The sequence below is a fragment of the Typopeltis vanoorti genome, chromosome 9, assembly GCF_054136105.1.
Source record: "Typopeltis vanoorti isolate ZY-2024b chromosome 9, IOZ_Tvanoo_1.0, whole genome shotgun sequence".
NCBI lineage: Eukaryota > Metazoa > Arthropoda > Arachnida > Uropygi > Thelyphonidae > Typopeltis > Typopeltis vanoorti.
Window position 1 is genome coordinate 73923646 of NC_143557.1, and position 14101 is coordinate 73937746.

Below are 14101 nucleotides of genomic sequence, written 5' to 3' on the forward strand. Positions count from 1 at the left end.
GTTCTTGTTTTCAAATTCATTTGTTCCTTGAATAATATTTGTAAATTTGACCTCTGAAAGTTCTGACCTATAGTTCACCTCTGAAAGTTGCTGCACATTTTCTTTTTTGAAAGTTTGGAATATGTTTCTGAGTCATTTTCATCCTGCTCAAAACCAGACTGGTAAATCTTTCCTACTTGAAATTCTCAGTTTCAGGTTAGATAGGAATCAACAACTGAACAGCAAATAAAGCACTATTTATTTATCGTGTGTTCTGTCTATATGAATGAATGTTATGCACATCTATATGCAGGAACTTAATAATGATTAAACAAAATCCGGCAGGTACTATTTACCATTATTGTTAGCTTACTCTTCTCTCCAAAAATTTTAATCAAAGATTTCTATATTTCTTATATTCATTTCCTACTCAGCTGTTTAGATATCCAACAATACCCAGTTTTTTTCTTTATGTTAGCTATCCTCTCTAATCACAAAAAATGGCTCTGCTTTCTTACTAGTATTCTGGTACCACAGACATAAAACAGTCTGTCCAATTCACCATTTTGAATTTTACCCACATCAACTACTTGAAAGTGCTTTCCATTCAAGATATTTCTCTTCGTGTTTATTGCTGATCGTATATATACTACCCCCCCCTTTTTTTTTTAAATCACTACTGCCTGAATATAACATATATTTATTATTTGGCAGAATCTTACTGCTTTATTCTTCTTCGTTTTGGTAACAGCAAGTATATCAACATTCTACTAATTCTTCCACTTCTTTTCTACTGATGCGTTTGACAATGATGCCTAACTTCAATTCTGTTGCTGATTTCTCATAGTTCATCAGGCCTGCTTCCCTGATGAAATCAGTGGTTTGACTTGTTTATTCAGAACAGTTTCCCAACTGGCATTACATTTCATCATGTTGTACCATCATTTCATTTTTGGTTTTAATTCCATACAATTTGGTTGCTAATGTTCAAATGGCTAGCCTATCCTCATTTGTTCAGAATCCAGGTGGATGTCAAATAATGGAGTGCACCACTATAAGGAATTGGACATTATTTCAGAATGTTCTGGTTGGCTCTCTGCATTCCTCAGATATTGCTAATTTCTGGAGATCTCTTTTCAGTTAAATAACTTTGCTCCGTAAGTGACCCTAAATTTATTCAGCTAATTATGACACTTCATTAGTAGTAGAATACAGTGTGAATAATGGATTAGAGTTCAAGGTAAAAATGAGGGATTACAGCATTCATGAAAACAAGAACAATGTAATGTGCAATAAAGAATGATGATATGTGTAATATATGAGGATTTGAAATTGAACAGCATACTAACCAGGGAAATGAGATTACATTACATTAGCCAGGCGCTATCAGCCGGGAGGGGGACTTTTGGCCTCAAGCACCACATGTCGCCACTGGGCACTGTCCTCTACGACTGTCCACCACGTTCTGGTCTTCAGCCTGACAGCCTGCAGGTTTTCCTTCTCCTGATCCACCCATCTCCTTCTCGGTCTCCCTGGCAGCCTCCCACACTTGTCTCACAGTCCTTTCGGGGCCCATACGGTACAGATGCCCCAGCCACTGAAGATGCCGGGCTCGCAGCTCCATCAAGACTTCTGCCGAGTGGTATAAAGCGTGTATGGCAGCATTGGACCGCCTCCTCCAGACTCCGTCTGCCATGACTCCTCCATAGATACATCGTAGCATCTTGTTCTTGAATACTCTCAGGTGATCGGCTTGTCTCGGCATGAGAGTCCACGCTTCAGCACCGTAGAGGAGAACAGGCATGATCAAAGTCTTGTATAGTCCCACCTTTGTAGTCCAAGACAGCAAACGTGAGGCAAAAAGGTGACACACCTGATAATAGGCCACATTCGCAGCATTTACCCGACTCTGGACATCAGCCTCAACTTTGTTGTCTTCAGTCACGAAAGAACCCAAGTACCTAAATACCTTCACCCTCTGAAACTGTGTAGCTCCCTTTGGATCTTGAGCAACATGGTGACTCATAAAAAGATATTTTGTCTTCTCGGCATTTATCTTCAGGCCAACTTCTTCTGCAGTTACTTCAATAGCAGCAACCAATGCCACTGCATCGTCCCATTGATGCGCCATGACGTTCAGGTCTGCGTAGCCAAGAATCCTAACTTGCACCCCCATGTCAACTCCACCTGCCACTTGCTGTGTGTTTCTAATTACTTTTGCCAACACTAGATTGGAGAGAATCGGATAAAGTCCATCACCCTGCTTCACACCGGTCTGTACTTCAAATGGGTCCAACAGGTCACCTTCTGCTTTCACTCTTGCTCTCGAACCAGCCACGCACACCTGCACCATTTTTCGGAGTTTGAGGAATTCCCAGCTCTTCTAACACCTGCCATATTTTTGGACCTATTATTGAGTCATAGGCTTTAGAAAAGTCTATGAAAATATTATGAACTTCCCAGTTATATTCCCAGCACTTTTCAAAAACTTGGCGCAGCATGAAGAATTGGTCTATTGTAGAATGGTTCCTCCTGAAGCCCGTCTGGTAGTCACCAAGGCACTCTTCTGCATATGGTGTGAGGCACATTAGCATGATGTTAGACAGCAACTTGTAGCTAGTAGACAGCAGTGAGATGCCCTTATAGTTGCCGCATTGAGCCTTATCTCTTTTCTTATATAATGGGGTGATCAGCGACTCCTTCCACTCGTCCGGCAGCCGTTCTTCTCGCCAGGTCATCAAGATAAGCCAGTGCAGCTGCTCCAGCAGGACGTCTCCACTATTCTTCAGGAGCTCTGCCAGTATGCAGTCCACTCCTGGAGCTTTATTATTTTTCAGCATGCGGATAGCACAAGTAATCTCACTAAATGTCGGCTCTTCAATAAATGGTTCAGCATTTCGATAAGGAGTATAATCCTCCGATATTGACGTTCCAGCATTGACATTCAGCAAGTTCGCGAAATATCTACACAGCCGAGTGAAAGCATAGTTTGAGTTTGTTAATAGATTTCCACTCTCATATCTTATGGTTGCCACTTGTGTCTGGGCACCTCGCATGGCTTTGATCGTCCGGTACATCTCCCGTCCATTATTTGTCATCTTATTTCTCTCTATACTAGCCACTTTCTCATTAAGATACTTCCACTTTTCCTGTGTAGATATGTATTCACCACTATTCTCACCCTCTCATATGCAGCTTTCTTCCTGCTATCCGCTAGGTAGTTCAATAGTGCTTCCTTTCATTTGGCTACAGCTTCTTCACACTCTATTAAACATTGCTTTTCTCCTCTTCTTTCTCTTTCCCACAGTTCTCGAGACAGCTAACGCCACTGTATTTTTGATGGTGTCCCACATCCCATCTGGATCATCCTCTTCCTCCTGTACCTCCCCAAAACGATTCTGCAACTCTAACTGGAAAGCCCGCTTGCCTTCTGCTGTGTTCAACTTGTCCAGGTCCCGTGCCGACCGTATGGTAGGAATTGTGGGCTTCTGAACTGCAATTTTATGCCTGAAATCGTAGGCTACGATAGTGGTTGCTATCTCCATCTGCTCCTCTGAAACTTCTCACATCCGAGATGGAGCTGTGGTGACATCGATACACTAGTACATGGTCTATTTGGTTAGCTGTTATACCGTCCGGCGATCTCCAGGTCTGCTTGTGGACGTCTTTATGCGCAAACATAGTGCTCTTTACAAAGCATCCCGTAGCCGTGGCAAAACTCGCAAGTCAGATTCCGTTATCATAGCACTCTTCATGTAGGCTCTCACAACCCATGAAAGGGCGCCATACGTGCTCTCTCCCCAGCTTCGCGTTGAAATCTCCCACTACTAGCTTGACGTCATAGGATGGTAGATTAGCACAAGTACGCTCAAGCACTTCATAGAAACAATCTTTAGCTTCCTCCGAACTCTCTTCCGTAGGCGCATGACAGTTCACAATAGACACATTTCGAAATGTCCCTTAACTCTAATAGTGCACAGCCGATTGTTCACAGGTTTAAAGTCTAAAATATTACACAAAAATTTATCACTAACTAAAATGAGATACATATTCTAATTGCAGAGGATCATCCCATTTGGAATTTCAGAACTGGAGTTGATTGAGAGAGTTGAGTCGTCTATGGGCCAAGTGAGTGGCATAGTATGTAGTACAATCAGAAATCCTAGAAGGATCTTATATCTTTTGAATGTGAATGTAAGACAGATGTGGACACTGCTCAGCATGTTTCTCATTTCGAGTACACCATCAAAATGAAATAAATTAGCCAGTAAAAAGATAACAAGAGGAATAACTTTACCGTTGGAATGGTGGATGGGAAAAAAAGTTCAGAACAGTTTGTTGAATTAGGGAGAAATAAGAAGCACTATGTATAAGAATATTAATAATAAGTAAATATGAGCTAAATAAAAAAATTTGCTTACATTTTACATATTTCTAGGAAATTTGCAAAGGAAGTTTTCTTTGTTCCAACTCTCAGAACTTGTGGAGGCCTCATAACAAATCTTCTTTTCTCCCCAGCAACCATATCAGGATTCTTTTCTCTCATTATACTAAATACACGTTGTAACAACTGTAAAACAAACAAATAACGGATTAAGAAAGTTTAACTGAAAAATGTACACCACCAATTATAATTAATGTTATTCAAAAATTAATGTAATTTTAGGATAAATTCGTAATCCACTAACAAAAAACTTTCAGACATGAAATATGTTTTCTGCTTTAGATATTCTGGTTTTCTTCATGGTTTAAGAAACATTTAATGAAAAATATATACCATTAATTATGATTATTTAATTTTATGCAAAAATGAATGTAATTTTAGGACAGATTGACAGGCCACTACGAGAAAGAACTTCCATGAAAAATGTCTTCTGCTATACGAGGACTGTTTGAAAAGTTTGGTAAATTTCCAACAGATGGTGACACAGTTCGTTCATTCATACCAGTGTCGGAACGTATCATCTTTTTCATGACCCTGGCAAACTTTTAGCCATGTTTGCATTTTTCATAAAAATGGAGAAAAACGAGTTTCGTGCAATGATAAAACACTTTTATCTGAAGAAGTGGACAGCCACGCAGATCAAAGCCGAGTTAGATGCAGTTCATGGGGACTCTGCACCAGCATTGAAGACTATTTATTTTTGAATAAATGAGTTTAAACGTGGTCGTATGTTTTCAACCCGACTGAGATCACTATGAAGGAAATGATTGACAAAATCCATGGCATCGTTATGGAAGACCGCTGAGTGAAAGTGCTTGAGGTTGCAGGCATCTCTACTGAACTGGTCCCGCATGAAAAATTGCATATGAAAAACCTGTGTGCACGACGGATGCCATGATTGTTGCCTGTCGATCAAAAATGCATGTGAAAAGACATTTCAATGCAGCATTTGGTGATCTTTAATCGCAATTCGCAGGAATTTTTGCATCTATATGTGACTGTGGATGAAACTTGGATCCACCACTAGATACCTTAGTCCAAGCAGCAGTCAAAACAGTGCACAATCCCAATGTAAGAACACCAAAAAAAGTGAAGACCGTTTTGTCAGCTAGGAAGGTGATGGCAAGTTTTTTGGGATTCCCAAGGAATTATCATGATAGACTATTTGGAAAAGGGTAAGACAATAACAGGAGTCTATTATACATCATTGTTGGAATGTTTAAAAGAACTGAAGATAAAATGGCCAAGATTGAAGCACAAAAAAGTGCTCTTTCATCAACACAATGCACCGTCCCACACATTGGCTGTTGCAATGGCAAAATTGCACGAATTGAGGTTCAAACTGGTTCCACATCCACTGTATTTTCCAGGCTTAGCCCCGTGTGACTTATTCCCAAACTTAAAAATTTTGCTCAGTGGGAAAAAATTTTCTTCAAATGAGGATGTCCTCAAAGTTGTCAATGACTATTTTGCACAATTTGATAAATCCTACTTTTTAGATTGGATGAAAAAATTGGAAACTCACTGGACCAAATATGTAGACCTCGATGGAGACTATGTTGAGAAATAAAGGTGATTTTTTCCAAAAAATGTGTTTAACTTATTTTTTTTACCAAACTTTTCAAACAACCCTCATATGTATTCTGATTTTCTACCTAATATGATGAGATCTCAACAAGTAACAGTTAATTACTTCCATGCAGTGCTTCTCTTTGCTGAACATACAACTCAGGTTTATTAAAACTTACTGACATTCTGCATTTTACCAATCTTTGGCATCATCAGGAGGAGAAGAAACATATCTTTAAATATGTGAAGATAACTTATGCAAGACATAAATGACATGCTCCATTCCAGTCAAAAAACATGCTATCAAAAATGGAACACATAGCACTAAACTTATGAAAAGAAAAGCAAAAGATTGAATCAGATCATCTCTTTATATAGTTTTGGCTAATTGGGTAGAGCAGAGAGAGACACCCAAGAATTATTTAAAAGGTTTTTAATATGAGGAAAATGCATGCATACACTTTTCATGCATGCTTCGCCAGAGGGATGATGAAATGTTAAATCATCAGTTGCGAGCTAGACTAAGTAAAACCACTGTGTGCTTGTTTTCTATTTCTGGTGTTCTCGTGTTTTGTTAATACGACTTCTAAATGGAAGAGGAATCCAACAAAGGTCAGATAGTGCATAAGGACCAACATTCATTCTATAACAAGCCACAAATTTCGTGTTAGGTATATGGTCTCATGGTAAAGTATGGACAAGTGCTTCCTCACTCTGATAGAATCCTGAAACAGGCCCTCCAGGCTTGGATCTATTCATTAATGTTGAAATAACCATGAAAAATGCTTTGCTACTATTGAAGCGGTTTCAGATGAAGTAACCCAACTTATCAAACACATCAAGAAAAAAGGTTTTACTGACAGGAATACAAGACTTAACCAAACATTGAATTTTTAAATTAACCCTCATACAAAGAAAACAATGTAATCCTGCATAACAAGTGTTCAACATGCAGTGGCAAAGCCCTCTGAGAAAAAATGTTCCATACAAATGATATTCAAACATATACTAAAACTATAGACTCCAGTCCTTGGAGAGCTCAAAATTGCCAACACGATCTACATCCTTTTAAAATATCCAGAGGTATATGAGATATAATTCTCTTGCAGAAATGCTTATATTATTTGAATTTCACCTAGAAAAGTTTGTAAACATAACATACATTTTAGCATCATGGATGAGATGAGATATTCTGGTTCATGTATCATCATCGTAACTGTTCCTGATATGCACCCTCAAAAGATGTACAGGATACTAATGAGATTATTATATAATTAACCTGACATTTCTAGCTTCCCATCAATGATTTTCTTCCAAATTAATCTGTTTATATGTATATGTCAGCTCACAAATACCGTCCACTTCTATATGTCTATCTTCTACAGGACTACTAACTGTATCAATCCAGTGAGAGCTTTCTCTTTTTCCTCCATTCTTCACACTATATTATACACCTGATTTTCTAACCTTTCATGTATACTCATTCACTTTAAGTGACTAATGGCTGAATACTTATTGTGTCAGGTTCCTTTCTACTATGATTTTTATCCTCCCACCACCAACCTCCATGACATCTACAGACGTCCAGCTAAATCTGGATACGATTCTGTAATACCCATTGAATAACATGGATAAGAAGTGCAATTTGGTTTCACTATTTCATCCACCACGACCGGTAGGGAGGTTAATCTAATTTTGCCATTCATGACATATATTTCCTAATTCTTCCCAGAAATCTCATATCTGCACTCAACTATTTTATTTCCAACCCAACTTTCTAATCCATAAGTTAAAACTGATTTGAACATTTTCTTGTATACTACTAGCTTGGTATTTTGGCTAATAACTCTCTTGTTCCATTTTAATTTATTCAACTGGTTGTCCATCATACTAGCTTCTCTTATCCTATTATCCATTTCCATATTCAATTGCCAGCCAATAATTACTTTTAAATAGTCAAAACGTTTTACTCGATTTGGTGTGAATGGGGAATTATATCAAGCAATACTTAGTCTTTACTTGAGTAGTAAGTCAGCAGTTAGAATTGAAGTATAGGAAGATGGTTTAATGTTAAATCTGGTGTCAGACAAGGACGTACATTAGTCCCTCAGTTATTCATTATCTATATGGATCACATTATGAAGGAAAGTGGTATTAAACCTGATATCAGAATTGCAGATGTTAATCTCAGCTCTTTGCTTCATGCGGACGATGTTATACTTCTAAATAAATCTGCTACAAGTTTGCAAGATTCCCTGACTAAATTGAATAACTGTTGTAATAGATATGGTATGAAGGTCAGCAATAACAAGACAAAGATAATGAAAATAGGCAGAAGCATTGAAAATGTCAACTTTGTTGGTAACGGAAAACCTATAGAACAAGTAAGACATTTCAGCTACTTAAACACGATTTTTAATGAAGATGGTAAATTAAATATGGAAATAAACAATAGAATCAACAAAGCTAGATGGTAGGAAGTCAATTGAATAAATTTATATGGAATAAGAGAGAAATTGGTCAAAACACTAAATTGGCTGTATACAAGACCGTGTTCAAACCAATTTTAACTTATGGATCTAAGAGCTGGGTTAGAAATAAAACACTTGACCAAAGACTAGAGACCGCAGATATGAGAGTCCCGAGAAAGATTAGGTGTGTGAACAGATGGCATCAATGGCAATATCATATTAAAAATGAGAATATTAGGAAAGAACTTTGTCAACTTAACAATGCTAACTTGTCAAGTTTGACATTGTTAGCAACCAGGAATGTGTTAGCAGAGCTAATCTCGGGTGGTATGGTCACTTAAATTGATTTTTATGATTTTTATTGCATTGGGTTGGGTTTTTTAGCATATTAGCAGCTTCTTTAAAGTTTCTTATATAACTGTTGTTTTCTATGTATGACATCGTCGTTTTTTGCCAGAGTACATCGTGTCCAGTGGAAGTGGTATGGAAAGCAAGACCCGTTTTTTGTTCTCTTTTGCATTGTACGTCTTTTTGGTGTTCAGCCATGCGTATTTCTCCAGATCTTCCTGTCTATCCTACGTAGCAAATCCCGCAAGAGCAATGAATTTTGTAGACTCCTGGTTTTTTAAGAGGATGATGAGGTGGTTTTGGTGGATGTAGGAATCTTGAGATTTTCTCCATAGGAAGGAAGGCTGCTACTTTTATGTTGTGTTTGTTCATTAATTTGGCTAGCTTGTCTGTAACGTTTTTGATATAAGGAAGCGAGATTGCATTTTTGTAATCCTGTTTTATTGTGTTGTTAGCTGGAGGCATTTTAAGGATTCTCTTGATGGTTTTTGTTTCATATCCATTCTGTTGGAGGATTTGTGTCAAGTATTTTGGTTCTTCATTACATCTTTCTTGTGTGCTAGAGATATTGTATGCTCTGTCTCGAAGAGTTTTAATTAAGCTTATTTTTTGTGAAGGATGGTGGTGTGAGGTTGCATTTAGAAATCTTCCGGTGTTTGTAGGCTTCCTATATACTGAGAAGGAGAGTTTATTTTCTTCATTAACTTCTAATAGAATATCCAGAAAAGGAAGTTTTTTATTTTTTTCTTGTTCTAAAGTGAATTTTATGGTGTTGTGCAAATTGTTGAGATAATCTTTGAAATTGATAAGTTCATCTGTTGTGCTTACAATCAAAACATCCTTTGATACCAAGAATATATGGTGTTCCAAAGATCCACAAGACAGATATACCTTTAAGAATAGTAGATGGAAGAGATTCACCGACTTCCAACTTGGCGAAATACCTCACCAACATGATCTCACAACATATAGGAAAAACATCTTCCCTCATAAAAAATAGTAAACATTTCATAGAAAAAGTGAAAGATATACATATTGGTCCAACAGACATCTTAGCAAGTCTCAACGTTATCAGCTTGTTTATAAACGTCCCGAGACAAAAAATTTTGAATCTCCTAGAAGACCTCTTCCCTCCGGACATCTTGAATCTTTTTAAACATTGTATAAACAATACTTTTTTCACCTATAAAGATAGAATCTGGGAACAAAAAGAAGGGCTGGCAATGGGTTCATCATTATCACCGGTATTAGCAAACCTATTTATGGAAAAATTTGAAAACAATGCTCTTAAGAATTACCATAAAAAACCAAAAATATGGCTATGCTATGTGGACGATATTTTCATCATATTCAGTGGAACAACAGATGAACTTATCAATTTCAAAGATTATCTCAACAATTTGCACAACACCATAAAATTCACTTTAGAACAAGAAAAAAATAAAAAACTTCCTTTTCTGGATATTCTATTAGAAGTTAATGAAGAAAGTAAACTCTCCTTCTCAGTATATAGGAAGCCTAAAAACACCGGAAGATTTCTAAATGCAACCTCACACCACCATCCTTCACAAAAAATAAGCTTAATACAATATCTCCAGCACACAAGAAAGATGTAATGAAGAACTAAAATACTTAACACAAATCCTCTAACAGAATGGATATGAAACAAAAACCATCAAGAGAATCCTTAAAATGCCTCCAGCTAACAACACAATAAAACAGGATTACAAAAATGCAATCTCGCTTCCTTATATCAAAAACGTTACAGACAAGCTAGCCATAATGAACAAATACAACATAAAAGTAGCAGCCTTCCTTCCTATGGAGAAAATCTCAAGATTCCTACATCCACCAAAACCACCTCATCATCCTCTTAAAAAACCAGGAGTCTACAAAATCCATTGCTCTTGAGGGATTTGCTACGTAGGACAGACAGGAAGATCTGGAGAAATACGCATGGCTGAACACCAGAAAGACGTACAATACAAAAGAGAACAAAAAACGGGTCTTGCTTTCCATACCACTTCCACTGGACACGATGTACTCTGGCAAAAAACGACGATGTCATACATAGAAAACAACAGTTATATAAGAAAATTTAAAGAAGCTGCTAATATGCTAAAAAACCCAACCCAATGCAATAAAAATCAAGGTTTAATTCTCCATCAAGTGTGGTTGAGCTCAGACTGTATGAACGAGAACAAGCACACGTGACATCATCCAGTATTGTTCAACATGAATAACATTATATATCTGCATCCTGTTATTTGAGTTTTATGAATAGCCAGATGGTTATGATTTGTATTTATTAATTCTCTTGTTTAAACTTTAAGTTATACTATTTACCCCCTGAAGATGTAAATCCTACGATTTACGAAACTTGTCGGGAACTATTATTTCAGTGTTTTATAGAACTGAATAATAAAAAAATGTGGTGTAATCACCGAAATATGTCTTTTGAACCAATTAGCCACAAAAGTTTACACCTGCAAGTAACAGATTGATTTGGAGGAAAATTGTAGATAGGAAGTTAGTAATGATGTAAGTTTTTCATGTAGTACTATCATATCCTGTACACCCCTTGAGGGTACATATCAAGAATTTGATGATGATGATCTATACTTCCTGTGAAGATCCACTGAAGCTGACTATTGATAAACTTCTCCATTACTTTAAACAAGGAGTATTGAGACAGCCTTCCTGCCCCACCCCTTCTTCAGACAAAAGAAGCCCCAGAGATGAATCACATGTAACATGAAGCTAATGTCTCAAACAAGGCATCCAAAGGTACCAAGCCTCCTGGACCACTTACAGCAACTATAATGAATACTATTTAAATTAAGGGGATATTAAATCCCACATTGTTTTAAAACTGAATAAGAAACTCAAAGATTGGAATCAGAGTGTTTCATGCCGAATATAGTAAACTATATTCGGCATGAAATCGCTATACCCTTTGGTATTTATATGGTCTAGCTACTCACTGATGAAGCCTCAAAAAAGGCTGAAACTGGTCTGGGTAGTGACCTCCCACCATAATGTAATAACAGCATACATTTCCTAGGAAATCATCATCATCATCATCATCATCAAATTCCTGTCATGTACCCTCAAGGGGTGTACAGGATATGACAGTACTACATGAAAAAAATTACATCATTACTAACTTCCTATCTACAATTTTCCTCCAAATCAGTCTGTTACTTGTCAAGACTCCAACATTATCAGATCTTATATTTCTATCGTCTAAGGCACTTTGTACCGTATCAATCCACCTATATCTTGGTCTTCCTCTGGGTCGTTTTCCTGCCAACCTGGCAGAGAACAGTTGTTTTGCTAATCTTTCCTCTCCCATTCTATTTAAGTGACCATACCATCTGAGATTAGCTCTGCTAACGCATTCCTGGATGCTGACAATGTCAAGTTCTTTCCTAATATCCTCATTTTTAATATGATATTGCCATTGATGCCATCTGTTCATGCCTATAATCTTTCTCAGGACTCTCGTATCTGCGGTCTCTAGTCTTTGGTCAAGTGTTTTACTTCTGACCCAGCTCTCAGATCCATAAGTTAAAATTGGTTTGAACACAGTCTTGTATACAGCTAATTTAGTGTTCCGACTAATTTCTTTCTTATTCCATATGAATTTATTCAATTGACTTCCCACCATACCAGCTTTGCTGATTCTGTTGTCTATTTCTATATTTAGTTTACCATCTTCAGTAAAAATTGTGCCTAAGTAGCTGAAATGTTTTACTTGTTCCACAGGTTCTCCATTCACAACACAGTTGACATTTTCAATGATTCTGCCTATTTTCATTGTCTTTGACTTTTTATTGCTGACCTTCATACCATATCTATTACAACAGCTATTCAATTTAGTCAGAGAATCTTCCAGACTTGTAGCGGATTTATTTAGAAGTATAACATCATCCGCATAAAGCAAAGAGCTGACATTAACATCTCCAATTTTGATATCAGGTTGAATACCACATTCCTTCATAATGTGATCCATATAGATAATGAATAACAGAGGGGATAATGTACATCCTTGTCTCACACCAGATTTAACATTAAACCATCTTCCTGTACTTCCTTCAATTCTAACTGCTGACTTGCAACTCAAATAAAGACTAAGTATTGCTTGATATAATGCCCCATTGACACCATATAACTGCAGCGTATTGAATAGCTTCTCTCTTGGCACCTTGTCATATGCCTTTTCCAAATCGACAAAACTTAAATACAGATCTTTGTTATATTCCCATGCTTTCTCGACTATTTGTCGTAAAGTGAAGATCTGATCCTGACAGCCTCTATTTGGCCTGAATCCAGCTTGTTCTTCACCAAGCTTTTCTTCCACAATTTTTCTCAACCGTTTCTCAAGTATACTTGCATAGATCTTGCCAGGAACACTCAGTAGGGAAATACCTCTGTAATTCTCACATTCAGTTTTATTTCCCTTTTTATATATGGGTACTATGAGAGCTCTACTCCAATCATCGGGAATTCGTCCCTCTGTCCAGGCTTTCTGAACTATGCAGTGCAGCCACTGTAAGACTCTTATACCACCATACTTCAGCATTTCTGGTCGAATATCATCTACTCCTGCTGCCTTTCCACATTTCAAGCCTTTGATGGCTTTTTCTACTTCAAGTATGGATATGTATTCCTGACTGCATGCCTGGTCAGTGTTTTTTACCACTGTGCTGTCATCACTGCTTGTTTCATTTAGCAGTTTTTCAAAGTAATTACTCCATACTTCAAGGATATCTTTTTCTCCTGTTTTCATTTCACCTTTATCATCTCTAATTCCTTTTACAGCACTCTTTCCTCCATTCCTAAGCTTCTTCAACAACCTCCAGAATATTTTGCCACCTTCTTGATATTTATTTTCTATATTCTTGCCAAAGTCCTCCCATGACTTTTGTTTAGCTAGTTTTACACACTGTTTAGCTTTCTTACATTTGTCTCTGTATTCTGTAAGAGTAAAAGCTGACTTATTTGCCAGGAACTTTTGATATGCTTTCTTCTTTTCCTTCACTGCCTCTTTGACTTCCTGTGTCCACCAGGGAGTTCTAATTTTTTTATCCTTGCACACAACCTCACCACATGCCTCTCTGGCAGAATCAATCAATGTTTCCTTCAGAGTTTGCCACTGAATCTCCAAGGTTTGATTCCTGTTCTCAAACTCTTTCATTTTCTTTTCAATAATATTTCTGTATTTTAGTCTACAGTTCACATCTGAGAGCTGCTCAACTTTTATTCGCTTTAAAACTTTCTTACATGT

The 14101-nt window shown here is 37.3% G+C and overlaps 1 protein-coding gene across 1 annotated transcript in view; it reads right to left on the reverse strand.

Annotated features, from left to right (window-relative positions):
• The window catches only part of eIF2beta (eukaryotic translation initiation factor 2 subunit beta), a 164654-nt gene that overhangs the window by 40962 nt on the left and 109591 nt on the right, over positions 1 to 14101 (reverse strand). The window contains exon 6 of the mRNA XM_090397454.1: positions 4401 to 4549. Coding sequence (XP_090253580.1) covers positions 4401 to 4549 — 149 coding nt within the window. The remainder of the gene's footprint in view (positions 1 to 4400; positions 4550 to 14101) is intronic.